Source organism: Agrilus planipennis, unplaced genomic scaffold (assembly GCF_000699045.2).
Source record: "Agrilus planipennis isolate EAB-ADULT unplaced genomic scaffold, Apla_2.0 scaffold65, whole genome shotgun sequence".
NCBI lineage: Eukaryota > Metazoa > Arthropoda > Insecta > Coleoptera > Buprestidae > Agrilus > Agrilus planipennis.
The window spans coordinates 414,938-440,649 of record NW_020439271.1 but is presented as its reverse complement, the minus strand read 5'-3'; the positions used below and the strand labels follow the sequence as shown (position 1 = coordinate 440,649).

Genomic DNA, 25,712 nt, shown 5'->3' with positions numbered 1-25,712 from the left:
GAGTATTATTATGTATTAATTCTAATTCCTTGTAGTTATTGATAGTTTACGATTTCTTAAGCACTTGGAAAAATAAACTGAAGCGAAAAAAATTTGACTATTTTTTGTTATTGAATTACATAAAAACGTAATAAAGTAATACTCCAAAGGTGAAATAAAGATAAAATATGTTGGAAAACATAAGTCCTGAAAATTCTCGTACTCTTTTTGTCGCCAATCATTACTTATTCGTTATAAAGGTATGCTGATTGCCAAAGAAGTTTCACTTCTTTCACGTGTACTAAGTTGCACCTGCTTTTTCTTTCTTTATTCATAATTTCGACTGTTAATTTTTGAAAAGTTATTTAAATGTACAAAGAATTTATGTTTTTAGTACATTAATTTTCACTACATTGACCATTATAAAATAAATATATTTTATACTATAAAACTATGACGAATTTTTAAGCTACAGGGTTATAAAACGAGGCTTTGAGACGACATAACGCTTTCATATTTTTTTTTTACAGAGAAAAACTAAATGTTGTAAACTACTGATTCACTTAAACGACAATTACCTACAAAACATTGTAATGAGAGTTAATTAGTTGTTGGTCCAATTAGCTATCTTTTAGTTCAGACGTACGTAAAAGCTTGATCCAGAGAATTAATTTCAGAAATATACTACGCTAGGTGATAGAAATGAGAAAATATACATAATAGATGATAAATATTTCGAGAATATCGACCTTAAATTACACCCCGGTTAGTAGATGAATTCAGGCATGTCTGAACGCGTACCTACTACACTTTGCGAAGTTTTCAAAGAAATTGTCGTAACTTTATTTTTCCTCTTAACTAGACACGAATCGCTGTCGTATCAATTATTTGTGGTTCAATGGGCAATGTTTGATTCGCTTTGCTCTCTTCGGAACTAGCAATAGGTAGACATTTACCAAAGAGAAATCGATAATGCATTACCTGCATAAATGCTACTATAGTTGGGACGTTCAAAATTGGCATAATCCTCAATAAAACCGTCACATTTATTTTACTTTTCAACTTACTAACTATATATGTAGAATAAAACAGTTTGAAGTGGTCTGTATTCTGTCGAAACTGCCAGACGCGGATCGCGATTTCGATCTATTTGGATCTCATCAGCCCGTCGCAGGCTGCTCCGACAGAACGCAGACCAACCTTTACCTGCTGCCTTAACAGCGCGTTTTAGAAAATACGACAAATGGTGCTGTAAACGCCCTCTGTAGTACAGTGCTACATTTTAGGTTACACATGCTTCAACAACGTTCCTTTAAATATAGGGATATCTACTTGCTGAAACGAATCCCGGCGTAGCTCACCTCAACGTGGTAGGCACGTTACCATAATCGAATAAAACAATTCGAACCTTTATCTGCTGCCCTAACAGCACGTTTTAGAAAATACGATAAATGGCGCTGTAAACGCCATCTGTAGGTTAGTCTGTGTTCTGTCGGAGCTGCCTGCGACGCGCTGATGAGATCAAAAAAGATCGAAATCGCGATCCACGTCTGGCAGTTTCGACAGAATACAGACCACTTCGAATTGTTTTATTCGATTATGGTAACGTGCCTACCACGTTGAGGTGAGCTACGCCGGAATTCGTTTCAGCAAGTAGATATCCATATATTTAAATGGACCTTGTGGAAGCATGCGTAATCCTAAAATGTAGCACTGTACTACAGGTGGCGTTTCCATCGCCATTTGTCGTATGTTCTGTATATGTAGACTAGAGCGGTTGCTGACAGAACGTTTACTTTTACTCACGACAGATGTTGTGGGGAATATCGTAAACATAGAAAAGAGATGTCAGGTAGGAATTGCAGCGGACACTAATAAAGGAAACGGAATAACATTACACCAATTAATGTGTAACAGAAAGAGATGCAGACAAGTAGAATTTGAGCATGTTGCCAGCATCGGACTTTAAAAGAATTTTAACATTCTTAGGAATTTAGGAAAGCAAAAACGCTTATTTAAAGATATAATTCCAACCGGGCAATTATAAAGCCGACCCTGATCTTTTACGTACCTAAGCTAACACTAACCGCTGCAGCGCTTACAATTGTTCTATTATCTCTTTTCGCTCTATCTGTACTATTCATGAAGCATATCCTAACGTAACAAGGGCGTGTTCAAAACGCAGCAAATGACTACAGTCTCAGAAAACGAGTCAAAAGATACTCTTACTCTCACAGATACTTTATTACGGACTTTACCAATTTTGATCGTTCGTACTATATCTAAGATTAACTATATTAAAGCCGTAATATTGAAAAAAAAAATGAATGATAATGTGAATTTAAAGGATAATAAGATTTTATTTGCATTTTAACTGCTCTTAATATTTATCCCTGGTTCCAGAGATATCGCAAATATTCTCATGAAACATCAAAATAAGTTGAAATTTGAAGTTCTTTATAATATACTTCGGCTTACTTACAAATACACAATTTAAACGCCTTATTTTGTCGAAAAATTACTAGTTTACGCATTCTTCTTTTTTAAGTTTTTGTAAATTCGAAAATCAACCTAAACGTAAAAATAATTAAAATGCAATGAGCAAATTTCAATATTGCGTGTTTCTCGAGCAAACAAAGGCTCTAACAAAAAGGGTCAATCGCAAAATCCCGAAATAATGAATAAATATAAGTAAACACGAAAAACGGACAAAAATTCATTAAAGACTCCGGAAAGAGGAATTCCAATTTCTAATGAATTTCCTTTAAAATCCTAAGAGACAGATTCTTTTTTTTTTTAATGTTTACATCTTTACAACAAGAAAACCATTTAGCTTTTTTCATGGTGTACGTACATATTGTGTAAAAAAACGACCTTAATCTGAATATATCTAAAGTGTTACTTGAAATGAGTCCATAATTATCTTAGTAAAAACATACAAACATACACATACATGAAAGTTAAGAAAATTAACAAAAGCTTTTCTTTCCAATTGGCATACATTCCAATATGGGTATTCTATAGTAAGGTATATGTTGGACAAACTGTTGCATCTTTTCAATAACGGATCTACTAACACACAAAAACTTCCGTTCTGCAATGATTCACTTATAATATAAAACATAAATAAATAACAAAAATTGTACCTACTTAAAACAATAATTTACCTCCTAGAAGTTTTATTTTGCAGTCTGGCTATGAGAAATATAGTACGGGTTGTAAATGAAATTGAAACATTGGTGCTATTTTTAAGCCAACAAAAAACAATAGCAAACGCATTGTTGTCTGTACTATTTTATTATTTACACTTCAATCAGTATTCGACCAATTTGACGTTATACCGACCGTAGATTTTACAATATTTATGTTTTACATCAATTAGCTGCAAACGAAGGTACTCTTGGGGACGCTCATCAATCTCGTCAGTTTTAATGCCAAAGCATTCCCTTCGTTTGTAAATCTGACAGTAAGCCGTCCTTCGAATTTCACCGGGCAAAGGTAGGACTATTTCACGAAAATTAATTTATACGTATACCTTTCGATCATTCACATGCACCTATGTCTATAAATATAATAATGTATTACTATCAAATATCCTCGAAGATAAAGTGAAATTACCATCGATTTTCGATTATTTAAACAAAAAACGATGCGCCTTTAATAAAAAGAAGTCACATCTATGCTCACGAACGGTTAATTTAGGAATTCAAAAAACATTGTTAAAGGTGTATGTTTGGAGCGCGGCGCTGTACGAGTGCAAAACATAGACAGTGGGCGCGGCGGAAAAGAAAAGGTAAGAAGGTTCGAAATGTGGTGTTATAGGCGAATGATGAAGATACCGTGGATATAGAAGGTTAGAAATGAAGAGGTATTAGAAAGAATAGGAGAACGGAGAACTCTATGGAAGTCAATAAAAAATTGGCGAGATAGGTTAGTAGGACACCTTCTCGGTCATGAAGGTCTAGTCAGAGACATATTAGAGGCAGAAACGAGAGTTAGGAGGGGTAGAGGTAGACTTAGATTACATTACTGTTTGCAAATAGTCAGGGATGTGGGTTGTTCTAGTTTTAGGGAAATGCGATGATTAGCTCAGTATAGAAAAGAGTGGAGGTTGGTGTCCAACCAGTCTTACGACTGACGACCTTATGATGATGAAACAAAAAACGCCTTTTTGATTGATTTCTTTTGTCTACGAAAAACTAAACTTATTATCGGCTAGAGTTGTTCATTTTTGGAGTTAAAGATTAAAAGCTCCGTTTAAACTGTCAACGTTTCATCACCAAACACACAAGGTATCTTCAAGAGTTGTTCCAGAAGGGACTATTTATTCTGTTTTATACCTAACGAAAATTGTCCGGGGAACGTACATGTTCGTTATAGGCATGTGCTCGTTATAAACGGTTGCATCCAGAGCGCATAGCTACAACTACATATAATAGAGACTTATAATAATCCCGACTCGAAAGTAGTACAATACAGGGTGTATTAAAAATAGCGGGACGTTCGATATCTCATAAATTAAAGTCTCCGTAAAGAAAGTTTGTTACAAATGTAATTAGACTTGAAAATGACCCATTGCCTTTTTTTAATTGATAACACTTTTATTATTTAAATGTAAAAATTTAATGCTACAGGTTTCGTCTAAAAACTCAAGGAGTGAGCTCTTTGTTTTAAACTTATGAGCCCTCTCGAGATTCATAGAACACCCTGTATTATCAAGAACTGCATCACGGAAATTTCTTCGTATGTTAAATCTTATATAACCTATGAATTATTCATCGCAGTAAATAAACCGCATTTGAAATCGTTCGAATGCGACTATATAAAATACTTAACCGACATTTTTCATTTTAGTATTTAAGGAAAAGAAAAAGCAGTTTCGATAGGAGCTCTTTTAGTTTCTTTATTGCTTTAAATGTTTAAGAAGAGCTCGAAGTTCTTGCATGGTCTTAATGGGAAACTTTTTTCTTTTAACTTGAACGTAGATGACTCCGCTTTTGGTCCAGACGTTCGGAGTGCCGAGACATCTAATTGCTTCTTGCATTACTTCGAGTCTAGTTCGCGTCAAATCCTCTCTTACCAATAAACCAAAATCTTTCAGTTTGTTTTTGTATTTGAAAATCATTATGGGTTGGCGGGAACTCAAAAATTTCATTCTAACCGGCCGTGGTTTTTTTTTGTTTCTCATTTTAAAAAATCCAACACGATGGCACTTTTCAATATGTTTAGACGAAAGTGATGTGCCTAGTTTATCATTAAACAAGTCGATCAGTTCTTGTTCAACATCTTCTGGTTGTTTCTCTTTCAAACCATAAATATTTACATTTGTTCTCCTGCTGTATTGTTCGATGTTATCGACTTGTTTTGCTAAACGATCGAATCGCTTTTCCAGATTTGACATCATAAAAATAAGGAAAACAAAATTTTCAACTAGTCTACAAAAGTTTACGCCCAATTTCTGTAGAGTTGGTTCAACTGATTTGTGATTATTCCTTAAAATAAATAAAACTGGCGAACACTGTTTTGTGATTTTGGAACCGTGTGATAGCAATCCGAACAAAAACATTATGTCATAGCAAAAAAAGAAAAAGACAACTGACAATGTCAAATTGATGGAACCCATAAAAATATCAAATGAGAATTTCTATTGTACTATGAGCAAAAGAAATGAAGAAACCGAAGGTATCGTAACTGTTTATACGGAATAAATGTGACATTAATAAAATTGGGATGACCCAATCTTCACTTTTAAAATCAACCATTCAATTTGCTATTTAAAGGACCAAACTTGAATTATAATTTTAGTATTTTCTCTATAGTCCTTCTCAAATTTTTATTTTACAACTATCTAAACTGTATAAGGAGCATTTACGAAGTTAGAAGTAAATATCAGTAGATGGTGATTCGTTTCCTATATTTGGTCACGAAACATTGAAAACTGGCATACCTACCTGATATGTTTTTGAACTTAAAAATAATTTTTTATTATAATTCGGTAAAAATAATAAGCATCAGCCAGGTAGCTCGCACTCATCCGAACCACCTGTTGAATTTCCTGTTTTGCCCGAAAAGTTTTTATCTCTCCAAAAGATGCTCTGAATCTCATTTTCGTTCAGGTGTTCCGGGATTTAAATTGTAGTCTCTTGGCAAATCCTCTTAAACATTTTTAGGAAATTCTATTAGGCAAAATGTCACTGAACATCCTACAATTTATGTTTTAAATAAATCATAAACTTACATCCGACCCCCGAGTAAACAGTCTACATTACATTTTATTTTTCCATTACGTTTTGTCACTTTCATTTAATTTCCTTTTCAGAACGGGACTTTCAACGGAAAATTGCGCATTTTCACTGTTTACCATCATCACAAACTAAAGCGTCATCAAAAAATATCTCAATGCTCTCAAAACACTTACGACAAAAACTCTCCTGCATTTTGGATTGAAACGCCATCCGAACCAAACATGTTACTTTTATAACGATTCAAGCAAATACCAAGGCAGAGGTAATTTAGAACATTACATATTCAATGTTTTCATAATGTACTGTATTGTCACATGTATTTAGGCAACTCAATATACATAGCGACAAAAAAGGTCCGGCTTTTAGGTGGCATATATATAGGAAATTATAGAAAACGTGAAATCTCTATAAATAGTTGTCGCGAGATCGAGTTGAATTAATACAACTGAGAGAGTTCGAGGTAATAGAAAGAGAAAAAAGAGCAAAGAAGTGATAAAGTGTCTATATTGTGATGAATTGCTAACCAATCGATTATAGAAGTGTTATTTAGACAATAAATTGTTAAATAAAAGTAATAGTGTGCGGAGTTTAAATACGTGACAGTATGATAAGGTCCGGCTCTTGCGCATGTGAAGGTTTATGAGATTTTGAACTAGCTGTAGGTAGTAGATGCGACAAACAGAATGAATTAACTAAAACAGTTACGGGTAGGTGAATATAAAACAAAGTTGACCGAGAATTGTTAGACATCTCAGTTATAAATTGAGGACTATAATATTGTAGGTTGGAGGACGATGTAAAAGAGAAACGTGTAATTACTAGGAGAAAGAANAGAAGGTGTCCTACCAACCTATCTCGCCTATTTTTTATTGACTTCCATAGAGTCCTCTGTTCTCCTATTCTTTCTAATACCTCTTCATTTCTAACCTTTTCTACCCACGTTTTCCTTATCATTCGCCTATAACACTACATTTCGAAGGCTTCTAACCTTTTGCATGCTCCCTAATAATAACATAAACTTGATATTTTTTTCTAAATTTACCATTTAAATATTATCTATATAATCCACATTCAATTGTGTACAAAGAAAAAGAAATTAACTATGAAATTTCCTCTTCTTTCCCTTTAAAAGTGCATACTACCTATTGTAATTTTTAGAGTGATATATTTACAAAATAGTAAACACTTGAACTTAGGCATGTTTCAAAATAAAAAACTAAAATAGGAATTTGGATATATACTTATCCATTCAAAAGTTTTTCAGAACTGTCTATAACATGAAAACATATCATTTTGTTGTTGATCCTTTCGGTTCCGGAAAACTACGTGTTTTTATCCTGACGCATTATATGATATCCGTTCGAACCATTTAAAGAAAGGCCGTAGGATATTAGAGTTCCAAACGATCTCCCTTATGCGATACAGATCGCAGTTTAAAATCTTCTAATGGCCTGTAAATCAAGCCCAAAGTCTTCGCGAATATTTCAGGCAAAATCAAGTAGGTAGTAATATTCAAAAATTTTCAACAATAGAAAATGTGACGTTCTTGCTGTTCAATTCTTATTTAACTAAAAATCCGAATACGAAAAAAAAGTTGTTATAATCGTATTAGATCCGCAAATGTTTCCTTTTCCAAAAAAATGTCCTCAAAATAGAACCGATATATAGGAATGCAAATAAAATCATTCTGAATACTTAATAGTTTGCGATTATTTGACCAATTTGTTTATTCGTATACGTATACGCGATGTACTCTTCTTGTATTTTAACCTAATATTTTATTCAAAAAGGATGACAAATCATACACGGAGAAAACTAATTTTTTATGACAACGCAAAAATTACAATTTTTGATTGTAAATGACTGAATTTGCTGTAGAAATAGTAGAATTTATTAGCTAACTTGTAATAATCTCAATTTTGACATGTTTTTTTTTTATTATTTCAAGTTTCTTAATTATTATAATTAAATTTGAAATCATCATCATAAGGTTGTCAGTCCTAAAACTGGTTGGACACGTACCTCCACTCGTCCCTATCCTGACCTAAACTTCGCATTTCCCTAAAACGAGAACAACCCACATCCTTAACTATTTGCGAACAGTAATATAATCTAGGTCTACCTTCTCTGCCCCTCCTAACTCCTGTTTCTTCCACTAATATGTCTCTGACTAGACCTTCATGTCTGTGAAGGTGTCCTACCAAGCTATCTCGCCTATTTTTTAATAACTTGCATCGGGTGCTCTGTTCTCCTATTCTTTCTAATACCTCGTCATTTTTAACCTTTTCTATCCACGTTATCCTCATCATTCACCTATGACACCACATTTCGAACGCTTCTAACCTAACCACGCCCACTGTCCATGTTTCGCACCCTTACAACGCCGCGCTCCGAACATACACCCTTAACAGCCTTTTTCGAATTTCTAAATTAACCGTTCGCGAGCATATCCTCTTCTTTAATTTGTAATATCAACTAAAATACCTAGTAAATTTATTTCTGCTGGGATTTTATTTTTACAAATTCGAGTCCANATTTTATTTTTACAAATTCGGATCCAAATTGTAATTTTTATTATTTTCGCTTACGAAGCAACGGGATTGTGGCATAAATTGTAAATATCGCTTTAATATTTAAGTAAACTTTCCTTTTTCATTTTCTCACTCTATAACTAAATACAGTTTCGAAATATGGTATGAGGTGCTTAGATCAGAAAACAAATGGTAGCAACTACAATAATTATTAATTCTCAAATTTTACTTTACCGATGTACCTCAAAACTACTCCTTTTTATTAATATTAAGGAAACATTTACAGGAATGAAAATGCAAAATGAATTATCTTTTATAAACGGGAATTCTCTATAACGAAAAAGCTGTTCTCTTTAACAAAACAATATGCCGCATTTTAACAGAAAAAAAAATTGCGATAGAATTTTATTGTTTTTTTATATGCAAAGAAAGTGTATTAAGTATTACATAGAGATTATACAGGTACCGTATTTTGAATTTCCTAATAAAATTAAAATTTTTCCATTCATTTTTCTGCATTAAGCATACCAAAATATGTGCCGCATTTCGGAAATTCTTCATAACTTTTAGGTAGACTCCTTAAAATTATCATTTCCACTCAAAGATCTTTGAGCATTAAAGTGAAGAAAACGATAACTACGTAAAGTTTCTCTTAAAAGTGCTTTTCACGTTTGTAGAGAAAATATCGGTTTTATTGTTAGTAATTTAATTTTATTCGAAGATCTTACTACATCTTACAATCAGATTACCGAATTCTCAGTCAACGAAAGGCAATAGAGCTTCAAATAATCGTTTCTAAATTATTTAATATACACACATATTTACACAGACGTATTACATGTAACGAGACGATCGAATTGTGTTGTTACCTAATGGTTTTTGTGTTATTGTGTTAGTAGTGTGCAAAACCTGGCAGTTTCACGCGTGGTGGTGACTTCCTGCATTAAATTTATTTATTGCTAAATAGACTATAACTAACTGAAGCCTTATGCACTGGCAACAGACGTTTATTGCCCTATAAATAATATACGCGACGTCCGGATACGCTAGTTCAAGAGAGAGCATAGGTAGGTACTTTTGCAAACTCATTTATTTTAGAACTATTTGATGAATGCAATTCCTCGAGAGATGAAGACGTAATGCAACTAATGTTAATAAACCCATCTACTGCTTTAGATGATATACTATTCGCCTAAACTTAATCACAAATGACAAATTATATATCTTTGCCGAGAAATAATCGTATGATTTATTACAAAAGCAGAATCTTCCCTTTTGCTTCAGTGGCGTAATCAAGGGGCAGGGAGGCATGTTGCAGTCTGAGGAGGGCAATAAACAATTGCTGAGAGGTACAGATAAAATAAGCTTAAAGAAAACTAATTATTTTGACACTAAAAACAGATTCTTCAATTTTAACTTTATAAAATATACATTATAATTTGAGATTTCAGATTTTCCTTGGTGCTATTGTTTAGCACATGGTGGCCAATCCAAATGATTTTGCAGGTCTTTTGGAAATAAATCATAAAATTATACATCTCCCTTTTAGATTTAGAACGACTATAGACATTTTGTTAACATATAACTGCAAATTCATTAATAAAACAGATAATATTTGTCAAAGGTATATTCACAACAATATTGTTTCAAATTAAATTTTTTTTGAAGTGATAGTTCTTTGGGCTTGATGAGAGTAAAATCTCAAGCTCATGAAATGACACGTTTTGCAACGTTTTGTCTCGCGACGCGATAAACTATGAGAATAGGAAGAAGCGCATGCGCATATCGGTATTACAGTCAGCTGTTAGTGACGGTCATCTCATATATTATAGTGTAATGTATACTCACTATACGAAAGTGCTAAATTAATTTTTTATGCAGTTATATTACAGTAAGTGTATTACAGTAAATGTTTATTTAACAACAATTAATATTCATTTAAGAGTGAGTATTATTATGTATCAATTCTAATTCCTTATAGTTATTGATAGNACTTTCCGAACAACCCGATATATCGCCAATTTACTCGTACTGAAAAACAATTTACATTTCTTCCAAGTAGAAGTTCTGTTAATTTAAGATTTGCAAATTCCGAATTCTACTGTAATAGATCAGATTAATTCCATGGATCCTCTCTCTTCCATTGTAATTAAGTAAGTATCTGATTCGACTTAATTATAGCGCTTGAACTTTCAAAATTGCCCTCCGACTCGATCTAGGTGAGATACAAAACTGCGAACGTAAACTTCTAATTCATTTTCTTTAAGAATATAATTTCAATTATCCTCAAAATCTCAGATAATACCTAGCAAAGGTATGCCTGAATAATCATTTTATTTTCAATAATATATTTAAACAAATCTCTTATCTGTCTAGTGGTTTTGTCTGCAAATTTCGGAAATAATATCTGAGGGTATTTTTGAGTCATAAACAAACTAATTGATTGTTTAACTTTATTTGCAAATTATACATATATGTATGTAGAAGTATCCATATAAATACTTAAGTATGTATTTTATGTCGTTTATGTATATTTACAAGAGTATTGTATGAAACTAAATAATAAAAGTAAAACAAAAATTCTGGTATGCAAGGGAAGAAAAAGTAAGGAAAAAGCATAGGATAAAGAGAAGTCATCTATGCTCACGAACGGTTAATTTAGGAATTCAAAAAACATTGTTAAAGGTGTATGTTTGGAGCGCGGCGCTGTACGAGTGCAAAACATAGACAGTGGGCGCGGCGGAAAAGAAAAGGTAAGAAGGTTCGAAATGTGGTGTTATAGGCGAATGATGAAGATACCGTGGATATAGAAGGTTAGAAATGAAGAGGTATTAGAAAGAATAGGAGAACGGAGAACTCTATGGAAGTCAATAAAAAATTGGCGAGATAGGTTAGTAGGACACCTTCTCGGTCATGAAGGTCTAGTCAGAGACATATTAGAGGCAGAAACGAGAGTTAGGAGGGGTAGAGGTAGACTTAGATTACATTACTGTTTGCAAATAGTCAGGGATGTGGGTTGTTCTAGTTTTAGGGAAATGCGATGATTAGCTCAGTATAGAAAAGAGTGGAGGTTGGTGTCCAACCAGTCTTACGACTGACGACCTTATGATGATGAAACAAAAAACGCCTTTTTGATTGATTTCTTTTGTCTACGAAAAACTAAACTTATTATCGGCTAGAGTTGTTCATTTTTGGAGTTAAAGATTAAAAGCTCCGTTTAAACTGTCAACGTTTCATCACCAAACACACAAGGTATCTTCAAGAGTTGTTCCAGAAGGGACTATTTATTCTGTTTTATACCTAACGAAAATTGTCCGGGGAACGTACATGTTCGTTATAGGCATGTGCTCGTTATAAACGGTTGCATCCAGAGCGCATAGCTACAACTACATATAATAGAGACTTATAATAATCCCGACTCGAAAGTAGTACAATACAGGGTGTATTAAAAATAGCGGGACGTTCGATATCTCATAAATTAAAGTCTCCGTAAAGAAAGTTTGTTACAAATGTAATTAGACTTGAAAATGACCCATTGCCTTTTTTTAATTGATAACACTTTTATTATTTAAATGTAAAAATTTAATGCTACAGGTTTCGTCTAAAAACTCAAGGAGTGAGCTCTTTGTTTTAAACTTATGAGCCCTCTCGAGATTCATAGAACACCCTGTATTATCAAGAACTGCATCACGGAAATTTCTTCGTATGTTAAATCTTATATAACCTATGAATTATTCATCGCAGTAAATAAACCGCATTTGAAATCGTTCGAATGCGACTATATAAAATACTTAACCGACATTTTTCATTTTAGTATTTAAGGAAAAGAAAAAGCAGTTTCGATAGGAGCTCTTTTAGTTTCTTTATTGCTTTAAATGTTTAAGAAGAGCTCGAAGTTCTTGCATGGTCTTAATGGGAAACTTTTTTCTTTTAACTTGAACGTAGATGACTCCGCTTTTGGTCCAGACGTTCGGAGTGCCGAGACATCTAATTGCTTCTTGCATTACTTCGAGTCTAGTTCGCGTCAAATCCTCTCTTACCAATAAACCAAAATCTTTCAGTTTGTTTTTGTATTTGAAAATCATTATGGGTTGGCGGGAACTCAAAAATTTCATTCTAACCGGCCGTGGTTTTTTTTTGTTTCTCATTTTAAAAAATCCAACACGATGGCACTTTTCAATATGTTTAGACGAAAGTGATGTGCCTAGTTTATCATTAAACAAGTCGATCAGTTCTTGTTCAACATCTTCTGGTTGTTTCTCTTTCAAACCATAAATATTTACATTTGTTCTCCTGCTGTATTGTTCGATGTTATCGACTTGTTTTGCTAAACGATCGAATCGCTTTTCCAGATTTGACATCATAAAAATAAGGAAAACAAAATTTTCAACTAGTCTACAAAAGTTTACGCCCAATTTCTGTAGAGTTGGTTCAACTGATTTGTGATTATTCCTTAAAATAAATAAAACTGGCGAACACTGTTTTGTGATTTTGGAACCGTGTGATAGCAATCCGAACAAAAACATTATGTCATAGCAAAAAAAGAAAAAGACAACTGACAATGTCAAATTGATGGAACCCATAAAAATATCAAATGAGAATTTCTATTGTACTATGAGCAAAAGAAATGAAGAAACCGAAGGTATCGTAACTGTTTATACGGAATAAATGTGACATTAATAAAATTGGGATGACCCAATCTTCACTTTTAAAATCAACCATTCAATTTGCTATTTAAAGGACCAAACTTGAATTATAATTTTAGTATTTTCTCTATAGTCCTTCTCAAATTTTTATTTTACAACTATCTAAACTGTATAAGGAGCATTTACGAAGTTAGAAGTAAATATCAGTAGATGGTGATTCGTTTCCTATATTTGGTCACGAAACATTGAAAACTGGCATACCTACCTGATATGTTTTTGAACTTAAAAATAATTTTTTATTATAATTCGGTAAAAATAATAAGCATCAGCCAGGTAGCTCGCACTCATCCGAACCACCTGTTGAATTTCCTGTTTTGCCCGAAAAGTTTTTATCTCTCCAAAAGATGCTCTGAATCTCATTTTCGTTCAGGTGTTCCGGGATTTAAATTGTAGTCTCTTGGCAAATCCTCTTAAACATTTTTAGGAAATTCTATTAGGCAAAATGTCACTGAACATCCTACAATTTATGTTTTAAATAAATCATAAACTTACATCCGACCCCCGAGTAAACAGTCTACATTACATTTTATTTTTCCATTACGTTTTGTCACTTTCATTTAATTTCCTTTTCAGAACGGGACTTTCAACGGAAAATTGCGCATTTTCACTGTTTACCATCATCACAAACTAAAGCGTCATCAAAAAATATCTCAATGCTCTCAAAACACTTACGACAAAAACTCTCCTGCATTTTGGATTGAAACGCCATCCGAACCAAACATGTTACTTTTATAACGATTCAAGCAAATACCAAGGCAGAGGTAATTTAGAACATTACATATTCAATGTTTTCATAATGTACTGTATTGTCACATGTATTTAGGCAACTCAATATACATAGCGACAAAAAAGGTCCGGCTTTTAGGTGGCATATATATAGGAAATTATAGAAAACGTGAAATCTCTATAAATAGTTGTCGCGAGATCGAGTTGAATTAATACAACTGAGAGAGTTCGAGGTAATAGAAAGAGAAAAAAGAGCAAAGAAGTGATAAAGTGTCTATATTGTGATGAATTGCTAACCAATCGATTATAGAAGTGTTATTTAGACAATAAATTGTTAAATAAAAGTAATAGTGTGCGGAGTTTAAATACGTGACAGTATGATAAGGTCCGGCTCTTGCGCATGTGAAGGTTTATGAGATTTTGAACTAGCTGTAGGTAGTAGATGCGACAAACAGAATGAATTAACTAAAACAGTTACGGGTAGGTGAATATAAAACAAAGTTGACCGAGAATTGTTAGACATCTCAGTTATAAATTGAGGACTATAATATTGTAGGTTGGAGGACGATGTAAAAGAGAAACGTGTAATTACTAGGAGAAAGAAAATTAAAGATCGCAAGTCATAAAACCTAGAGGGAAGTGAGTGAATAAATATTTCATTATACCACTTGATACATATTAATTTTTAACTACAGCTATTATTTTAACTTTAACAATAGTATTTTTATGAACGAATGCCGCAGGCAATCGATACCGGCGACACTGTTGGTGTAGGTATGCGGATGTAGGCAGCCACGGGTGATAAATTATCTAGCAGACAAGACTAATAAAATTAGAAAGAGACTGTGGTAAATATTAATTAAAAATTAAAAGGAATACTCACTCCTAAAAGGTAATTAGGGGTTAGTATTCCTTTTAATTTTAATTTTTAACAGACAAGACTAGCACAACAAAAGGAAGTAATCAGAAATGTTCCATGATCATATAAACAAGTTACCGGCATCGTACGAAAAATATTTGAATGCTTATGCAAATTTAACAGTAAAAAATGGGATTAGAGTGATATGGATAAACGATTGTCAAAAAAATAACTATATACTATGTTTCCGTGTAAACTAAATTATTGAGGTGTGTATACGAGAGTTATACGAATAAATAGACCTACTAGAAAATTCGTTACAGTTTGATACATATGTATTTATTTTATGATACTAACCATTGCAAATACGAAGGATGATTGTACGTTTTGGAATCATCGCGCCCTGCTAGGTATATGCTTATTTTATTTGACGTCAATACTTAAAGTTTACGTAGAGCGGAAAGAAAATTCTCCTGAAATTGTACAATTGTATGAGAATTTTCAGTTAAATGAACCTGAGCATGCTGGATAAATTCGAATCATACTAAAATAATACTACAAGAGTTTGAATCTCTTTTACTACCGGTGTATTTATAGTTTAGTCACGAATTTGACTATTTGTGTATCTATACAAACGATAGTTGTAAAATTTGAATCGAACTGCTCAAGAAAGTTGCAATCCATTTACGTAATAATGTCGGATGCACCAGAGGAAATGCACGCTTTTAGAACGAGGATAAATAAGATGTATCGGGTTTAAGGAAGCCCCATCGTAGGTACCTTACATCTCCCTCAACAGAGCGCTAGAGCTTCTGCTACAGGAAGGAAAAGTAATAGTTTTGTTTGTTATATTTTACTTCCGGCGGACACTTACACTCGGAGTTTGTATTTTCCTTTCCTTTTTCCTCTTGGAAAACCTGACTTGTGCTCACGGCTGGAAAATTTTAGAGCAAGTTCAGCGTTCAATTTAGACGAGAGCATCACGCACCGGAACTAACTATCTCTTGTTCTTGTGGCAATGTACCGGTGAAAAATACAGATATTACATACGTATATATACGTATGTGTATCTAGATTATATACATATAAAAATGTTCTACTATATGAATTATTGTGTATATGTCCAAGAATCAAACGTAAGGAGAAGATGCTTGAGATGCCGTAAGAGCGATCGACAGGGTGATGCGGCGCAAAAGATATTCGTGAAAAACATCTTTGCCGTGCAATCAAATCGGTGACGTCTATCTCCTCTCATTATACAATGTTCTACAACTAGTAACCATCTTATTAAAAGATGAAACAAATCAACACTTCTATTTTCGAGATCCACGATGTCATCGTTTAATAAAGATTATTAATTAATTCAAGTTGGTACAAATAACTACAAAGAAATGGACGGATTTAAAAGTATATACTCGAGTGTATAGTTGGTTGCATATGCATACGTTCTAATGGTAAATTATAACCATTAAATTTCTAACGATTATTGAAAATGTTAACAGGCAAGAAACAGAATCAAAATTAAATTAAAAAATATTTTCAAGTATGTTCAAATCATATTAAATAATGATTTCGAAAATAAATTTTCTACTTTGGAATGCATACTACAACAGTTAACAAACATAAAACCATTTGTAATACATTGCGAGATAAAAGTGAATAGGATCGTTCAAAAGTTCGTTGATGGAAATTTCAGGAAAGTTGAAGCCAATGTGGATATAGCATATATATAATAGGAAGTTTTTAAAATTTATTTTATCACCTACTTTATATATACGTATACATATACACATCTCAGTTTCTGAACAAACTTTAAATATGTTACACACATACTTTAATAGACATGATAACATGATATGCGTTTCTACACATTTCTCTTAATTTACATATAAAGCGAATTTTCAAAGGAAGTGTTATATCAGCTTTCGACTCCAAAACAATTTGCTTGCACTGATGCCACTTAAACTAGATCCGGAATCGACTAATGTAATATGTGTACATTGCATAACATTCTTACTTCCCTTTTAGACTTACGTATCTACATGTGTTGTATAAGTGTGTATTACACACCGAGTTCTGCATACATATTAAACAACTTGGTAACGATTTATAGTCGGTAAGGCGGCCGTGTACATACATTAGATCGTAAGGTACGTTAATAGTTATGAGAGTTCCGGAATATTCGTATATCTGAAGCCGAACTCCTGATATCTCCCGTCTGTCCTTTCGCGCAACCGGGACCCGAGTTAACTTGGTACAAGTCGAAAGCTGTAAGTTACCTTAAATGATGTTTCAACACTGCTAATATAATACGCTAAAGTTGTTCCAATAGCCGCTGGACTTATCTGATGAGAATTTACTTTAGAGTTATCGGTTTGCTATACCTACAAAGGTACAATTTGAAACGACTACCTACCTTTCATTAATTGCCTTGTTACTATATCTTTCCACTAGTCCCCTTCATTAGATCGCAACCAAACAATCAGTTTCATTATATAAGTATTTTGAATTGAAACCGGAGCTAATTAGTTTAAATGTACAGGGTGTCCAGAAAGGGTGGGAAGTGATTGTAAATTCAACAAAAAAAAGAAAACTAAGTCAGAAAAAAATGTTTTTTGTTCATTCATAGACAAAGTTTTGGAAAATTAAGTGCTAAAGATGACGTCGAAATGTTGACCCTCGCGTTGCTTGACCCTCTTCCAACCGAAAACGGCTGCCACGCATCTACACATCTCTCTGGAAACGGCGGGCATTTCGGTGTGGATATTATGCTTATATTGCAGTACATATCGTGTTTTTTTTGCATACAAGGTATCCCCATAAAAAATACAAATACTCCCTACTCCTTCTGGACGCCTTGTTCCTTTATATAATCTCAATCTTAATCAATATCATAAATGCGAATATAAGTTTGTTTATTACGATTTCAAGCCTTAGTTACTTAACTGATTATCTTGAAATTTTGTACATACACTATCAAGGGTACAGAAAAGGACCCTAGACAAAAATTTTCAGTCTCTCTCCAGTTTCTCAGAGTCTTTCAGCGTCTTTGAGAGCGTCTCGCTCAGTTATTGCCTAGGAGTTTTTATGGATCTCTCACACTCTCTAAATTCTAAGATTAGAGTCTCTTACAGAGAGACTGAATGAATAAAACTGAAAAATTGAGAGACTCCGGTCTCTCGTGGAAAGACTGGGATCTCTGAAATATGATGAACTTTGAAATTTTTACCATGTCTATCGAGATAGCACTTATTGTGAGATTCGAGTCTCTCGTTCAGAGATTCGAGTCTCTCGTTCAGACACTGGATACGAAATGAGGATCTCTCTATGAACGACTCGAGTCTCTCGTTCAGAGACGCTAAACAGTTTTTTTGACAGTTTCTCGACAGTCTCTCTCACACCAGAGAGACGGAGACTCGATTCTCGCTTTCAGAGACTCTGAGAGATTGAACATTTTTATCTCGGGGACAGCGTACCATAAAAAAGATACTGCTTCCAAGGTGTGTGCGTAATTCGCTACACATCATCTCGTTAGCTCAGGATGAACCAATGGACTAGTATTGTCAAATTAAAAACCCTTGTTGCGTTAAAACTTTGTATTTTCCAAAACACAACACTATGTACAAAAACTTAATGTATAAAACCTTACCTACACATAACCTTGTTTATGTGCAGATTTCCCAAAATTATATTCCTTAAATTACAAACCCGATACGAGAGCGCCTACTCGTCATGAAAGAACCAAAAGTACTTCTCTTTCTGAAATTCTTTCCGAAAACCTGCCTGCCTCCTCCTTGAACCTTTTTTTATTGCCACTTGTTTTCAAATTTCAATCTGCCTGCATACAACCCATAATGCCCCAAAGAGAAAGTTAGCAGGTATAATCCCAGCCCTTGTAAATGTATATTTTTCAAAAAGGAGCAGACCAAATATTTTTTCTAGGAAATCTGAACACAAGGAATAGAATCTTTTTTTATTTCAATAAAGAACAATATTTACTATCGTTCTACGCAGAGTGTATGTTTAATCTAGAAAAATAGAAACTTCAATTCTATCCTGATCAGGATTTAAGAACAATTTACGAAATTTCTGTTTTTTGATGATCTTTGACACGTATTTAAAGCATCAACCTATAATATTATACATTTGCACTTAAACATTATAAAAATAAAATTAAAGGATCATGGCACTTATTTTTCAATGCGGCATACATTGTCTTTAAAATCAGGGTTATTTAACGCATAATTCCTAATTAAAAATAAATGATATTCGAACTTACGGTAAGCCACCAAATCCATGAATATTACCACCCGCCATTTTGGAATCTGACTGCAGATAGTAGATCCTGGTTGACCTCCTGTATATCAAAAAATCAAACACATGTAAACACACATTTAAAAAAGGAACGATAACTGTACAGTTTGTATTTCTATTTCAATTAAAGATACTGAATCGATAGACATTACTATTGATTGAATTCAAAACGGCGGACGATGATAACACCTACGCCTTTTATCCCCAACTTATATCAGATCAATCCTTTAAGTCGAATTTCAGAAATCCTGAATAACAATAGGTACTCCATAAGTTTTAACCACTGAGTCTAATGTATAAATAGTTATTTAAATAAGTATATTCCCATTCATATCTGTGGAAGTCAGCTAACCTTTAAATTTCTTGCACATCAGTTACACCAAATTTCTAAGATAAAGGTTTTAAGTATCTTGAGGACACTGAAGCTTCGGAGGTTTGTAATTCTCGATTGTACAGTAGTACGTACGTATGGATTAAATTGACGAGCACTTTTGGAATTATATCGAATGCATGTATAATGTTACGACTCGGTGATGCAACTTGGACCGTAATCAGAATTGATTCACTACAGTTGATTCCACGATCTTCACCCTTTGATGCAGAAGCTGAGTGAATATTAGTTCGCAATTATCGCATTGATCCAATATGCTACTCGACGAATCGTATGAAACAGGTACCCTTAAGGTACTAATAACAATTCAATGGGCTCTCTAAATGCTTGTCCTCTATGTAAAGGAAGTCAACCTAATAATGACGTATTGTAAATTTTACCCTTCAGTGAAACGTGGCAGACACGTTAGTATTGTGAATTTTTGCGTTTACGTTTAGTACAATATTTCAAAAAACCACTGATAAAAATCCCTTACTGACAACCTAAATTCCCTCATTTTTTAAAGCAGTCATAAAAGTGTGAATAGTTTTTCTTACTTAAAATGAGATAGAAAATGACATTTTAAAAATAGTTTAAGCTTTCTGTCACAGCAAGATCAATTATTTATGAAGTTGTCCTTTGTTTTTTAAATTTTCCTCAAATTTTGAACGCTACCTTTTTGCGTATCTAACATACATATAAAGATAAACTAACTGACTGATATATCAATACACAACCCAAATATCTAAGTCTACAGACTACGAAATTTACATAAACATTCCTTATACAACGTAGGCGGGCCCTAAGAAAGGAATTTTTAAGGATAAAACTTCTGTATCACGGCTTTTTCGAAAATGTAACTTTTCTTTGTTGAAAATGACTGAAAATGATCCAATAATGAAAAACCTACACGAAATAATGGGGGGGGGGGGTGTTTTGAGTAGGTTTAAATGGAAATAAACACTTTTAGATTACACTTAACAGTTCATTTTTGTTAGTTACCGATAACGGTTAAACTCCTGTAATACTGCTTTAGTTGGAAAAGGTCTATGTATAAGAAACTCAGAAGAACAAAATTAGGGGAATGTGTTTTAAACGATTTTCTTTGTAAATAAATATTTTATAATTATATAACCTATGCGAATTTCACAGTCAATTATCATAGTTAATAGTCACTACTCAGCCGTTTCTGACAGTTCAAGTTGTATTCGCTTAAAAAGTAATATCCGCTCAACAGTCATTTATACGATATAAATAGATACAAATTGTTCCCATTCGGGGAAGGTACAGGTATAACGTTTGTATTTAAAATAGGGGAAGGGGGACACCGCTGCATACCTTAACCTAACCTAACTAAGTTGGTTTGTATTGTATTACGTTAAGTTCAGAAGGTTAGATTAAGGTATTCAACAGTGTCCCCCTATATATTGTATAAACAACTGTTGAGCTGGTGTCACTTAAGTGAATGCAACTTGAATTGTAGAGACAAAGTCAGAAACGGCTGAGTAGTGACTGTTATCTATGATAAATGACTGTGAAATGTCTATCGAGACACCACATACTGAGAGATTCGAGTCTCTCGTTCAGAGACGCTAAATATTTATTTTGACAGTCTCTCGACAGTCTCTCTCAGCGACACCAGAGAGACTCGATGAGAGACGGAGACTCGAGTCTCGCTTTCAGAGACTCTGAGAGACTGAACATTTTAATCTCGGGTACTTGTATCCTTGTATGGTACCTGTAAAATATTTATTTAGAACGAAAATTGTTTAAAACACCCTCCCCCCGATTATTTCATGAAAGTTTTTCATAATTAGGTCATTTTAAGCTATTTCCAGCAAAAAAGTTGCATTTTCGAAAAAGCCGCGATTCGGAAGTTTTAGTGAGTAAAACGGAGACTTAAATCGATCAAGATGCAGCCCAAACTTCTGGGCATCTAGGAAGTCCGAAATTTGACAAAAAGGTTTTTTATACAACGGTATCATTCACCATAAAAACAGTATTCAAAATACCATCCCGGAATGAATAAAATTAAGTATCAAATTCCACGTGGACGAAGGCATTTTTTGCCACAGTTTTCTGGATGTATATTTTTATTTTGTCACAATTTTTACAAAAATGGGAACTTAATTATAAGAGGAAAAATATTTACGCAAAGGAGGAATAATGAAAGATTTTAAAAGAAGATAAATCTAAAACGAAAAAGATGAGGTAAATTGAATATAAGTAACTCTATTTTTAAATCCACGTTTAATTTTCTTCGGTAAAGGAACATAGTTATTCGTGTTGTTTTTATTCTTGGTTTTTATCGTATGCTAAATTTTTAATCTACCTTATTTCATATCGTCGTAAAACATATACAGAGAAAGTTACGAGACACTTAGACTCAAAAAAGTTCATATATGAATATACAGAAGTAGAAGTCCAATTTTAGGTACACATACAGTAGGAATTCAACTTATTAAGCCCCGAGAGTGCAGTTACAAATTCCAGGGTCTGCTATTGAAAACTATGCAGATAAATTTTGCGAAAACGTTCCACAAGTAACGTTTTATGTACCAACGATCCTAGTGCCTCAAATTCTGGAGCAAGACTACGTAGTAGGAATGTGTGTTTAAAACCTTTCTATGATAAATTACTCATACATGATGAAGAACAAATACAGAAAGATGGAATTTTATCATCCGGAAATGTTATTTACGAAGCTACCTCATAAAATGCAAGCAATCAATAATAGATTAAGGCCTAGCGCGCACTGCGATTTTTTAGTCGCAGCGACTGAAAAGTTGCGGTCGCAGAAAATAAGAAAGATGCGCGTATTTGCGACCACCAGTTGCAGCATGAGTGTCACAGAAATCATCATCATAAGGTCGTCACTCCTAAGATTGGCTGGACATACACCTCCACTCTTTCCTATCCTGAGTTAATCTTCGCATTTCTCTAAAACTAGAACATTCCACATCCTTAACTATTTGCGAACAGTAATCTAATCTAGGCCTACCTCTACCCCTCCTAACTCCTGTTTCTGCCTCTAGTATGTCTCCTACTAGACCTTCATGCCTGAGAAGGTGTCCTACTAACCTATCTTGCCTATTTCTTATTGACTTTCATAGAATCCTCTGTTCTCCTATTCTATCTAATACCTTTTCATTTTTAACCTGCTCTATCCATGATATCCTCATCATTCGCCTGTAACACCACATTTCGAAAGTTTTTAACCTTTTCTTTTCCGCCACACCCATTGTGCATGTTTCGTACCCGTACAGCGCCGTGCTCCAAACATTCACCATTAACAACCTTTTTCAAATTTCTAAATTAATCGTTTACAAGCATAGAAGTGACTTCTTTTTATTGAACACAACTCGACCCTGCGCTGTATTGTGCTTTATATTTCTACTACTCCTTCCGTCCTACATCTGACTTCGTAGATACTTAAAATCGGCCACTTCTTCTAATTTTTCGTCTCGTATCTTTATATTCGTTCTTTCCCTACTTTTTCATCCCTTGCATACTAGTATTTTTGTATAATTTTAATTATTTTCATACAGTACTCTTTTATCAATATCGCTTCCATTTTATTTAAAGCTATCTCTAACTCCTCAGAAATAATAACGATTATTTAGTCGCATGTGCGCCCACTTGTACTTACTTAATAGCCTGTGTTCATTTTTGCGACTAAATAATCACGCGACTAAAAATCGCAGTGCACGAAATGCTTCACATTTTTAATTTACTTAACAAAATTAAATAAATCCGACCTAACAGTAACGCACATGGATAAAAATTCTGAATATACCCCTGGAAAAAATCTATTTTTAGCATAATTTTACCTTTTTGTTTTGTTTGTAGATACCTACAAATCTTATTTCATACTCATAAAATGTTATTATTATATTAATCTATCGATGCGGTGTTTTTTTCTAGGCTTTTTGATCGTGGTCCGACGGCATCTTCAGTGGTGACTGGGCAGGTGCTGAGTCGTAACTGCATCTGCCCAATCGCCACTGAAGATGCCGTCAGCAAAGGACGGCGAAACGTTTGGAAAAGTAAAATTCCACGGACCACGGCCAAAAAAGCCCGGAAGAAAATACCGCATCGATATACGCCGGCCGTGAAAGCCTAAGAGTTGCTATATTAATGTAATTAAATTTGTATTTAATATTGTGTTTAACTTTAGGTTAGTTCTATTGCTGGCATAAAATTAAAATTCTCTCCAACAACTCCCAAGAAATACTTTCGTAATTTTGATATTACCTACTTCAACAATGTCCGCAGCTGAGTAAAAGTATTCGTTACTTTGAATAACAAGAAGCTCAATTCATCCCTTCAGCTTGTTGTAACAGTTTTGTCTAATTTAATATTGCTTCACTTGGTTTAAAGGAATACAAAATGAACTTAAATAACAGGTGTACTAAACAAGCATAGGCGCCACGTTCGTTCCGTAATGGCAAAAGTTTTTCAATTTATTCGGTAAAAGTTGTTGGAATTTTTACAAGACGTTTATTATTACAGATTTGTCTACACGAAAATGAATTAAGTTTTTAGGGTAAGTCGTCTGAAATCAATTAAAAAAATTGAACTTCTTAATTCCTTTTGTCATGAATAAAAATCAACAGAACATCGCCTAAATATAAATTTCAGCTAATACGAAACTTTTAGTTAATTAAAAATTTCGAGGAAATTTTCCGTTATTAATCAGGGAAATTACTAACTTACACCTACCTATCAACTTATAAAAAAAACTGGTCATTTGGAATTTTTAAACGCTAAAGTTTTTGTCCCAACCTTAAAATATTAACAAAATAATACACTTTGCGTCAATAAAAAGTCTTACCTCATGTGCATTCATGTAAGTAATTAGCATCAATCAGTAGAAACGATTAATTAATAGTATTACGGACACTTAACAACACCGCACGACCGACCTAGAACATCACAGTACAACACTACCGCTTTCGTTAAAGTAATGACAAATGTTTTTAAAATGAACATTACCAACTTCGGTGGAAAAATCGTGTAGTAAACAAAAGCTATAATGCTGTAACCGTTTTACTATTAATAATACAGTTTCCAATACTAACGTTTTTAAAAACATTATCCTTAATTCAAGGATAGCGGTGGTGTTGCTGTGATGTTTGTTCTCGGTCGGTCGTGCGGTGTTATTAAGTGTCCGTATTACTCGTAATTGTTTCTACTAATTGATGCTAATTAATTACACGAATGCGTACCAGGTAAGATTTTTTATTGACGTAAATAGTACCATTTTGAAAGTATTATTTACTTAAGTTAGCAATTTCCCTGCATACACGAACAATAATGACGTTAATTTTTTTAACCAAAAAAAAAGGAAGAGGTTCTGAAGTAGACGCGTAAATTTTCTTATGCATGACCTCAGATAACATTTTACAGAGTAGTCCAATTTTGACGATTCTTTTTTTATTTAATAGGGTATATCTCAAAGTTGGTTCTGGTTAAGTTTCGAAAGAAATAATCCACTTCTAAGGGTAGAAAAACATTATTCACCCACTAAACATTTACCTGTTACGTAATTGATTCTGCTACACATAATTTTGTATTTGAAATCAATGATTCCTTTCTTATTAAGTAGGGAATATCATTTATATTTGAAAACAATCCCACCCCTTGAGGTGGTGAAATAGGATATGATTGATTTTTCACCACTAATACTTTTCAGCAGAAGATTAAATGTAAACAGAAAAGCAAAAAATAAAATTAAAATTAACCTTTTTAATCTTAAAAATAAGCTGACGACATACTAATGTAGTTGACTATTTTGAGTCTGCACCAAACAATCCAGAGAGCATTAAATTATTTTAAAGAAATTACCAAATCAAATGTTGTTTGGGATGTACAATCGGAGACAAGAATACATAAAATTAGAAATTCGTGATTAATTAGGTTTTGCAGCATATCATGAGGTAAATACATACTATCTATACTAAAAGAAAAACGTATACTGTT

The 25,712-nt window shown here is 33.5% G+C and overlaps 1 protein-coding gene across 2 annotated transcripts in view; it reads right to left on the bottom strand.

The window, feature by feature from the left end:
• The window catches only part of LOC108734125 (zwei Ig domain protein zig-8), a 495,980-nt gene extending 471,283 nt beyond the window's left edge, over positions 1-24,697 (bottom strand). Inside the window, exons 1-2 of one of the 2 annotated variants that reach the window (XM_018465534.1) lie at positions 24,565-24,697; positions 19,326-19,405 (exon numbers count right to left, since the gene is read on the bottom strand). In XM_018465534.1, coding sequence (XP_018321036.1) covers positions 19,326-19,405; positions 24,565-24,575 — 91 coding nt within the window. In that variant the 5' untranslated portion in view covers positions 24,576-24,697. The remainder of the gene's footprint in view (positions 1-19,325; positions 19,406-24,564) is intronic. The other variant, XM_018465536.1, reaches the window with a different exon arrangement.
• Positions 24,698-25,712: the final 1,015 nt, after the last annotated feature.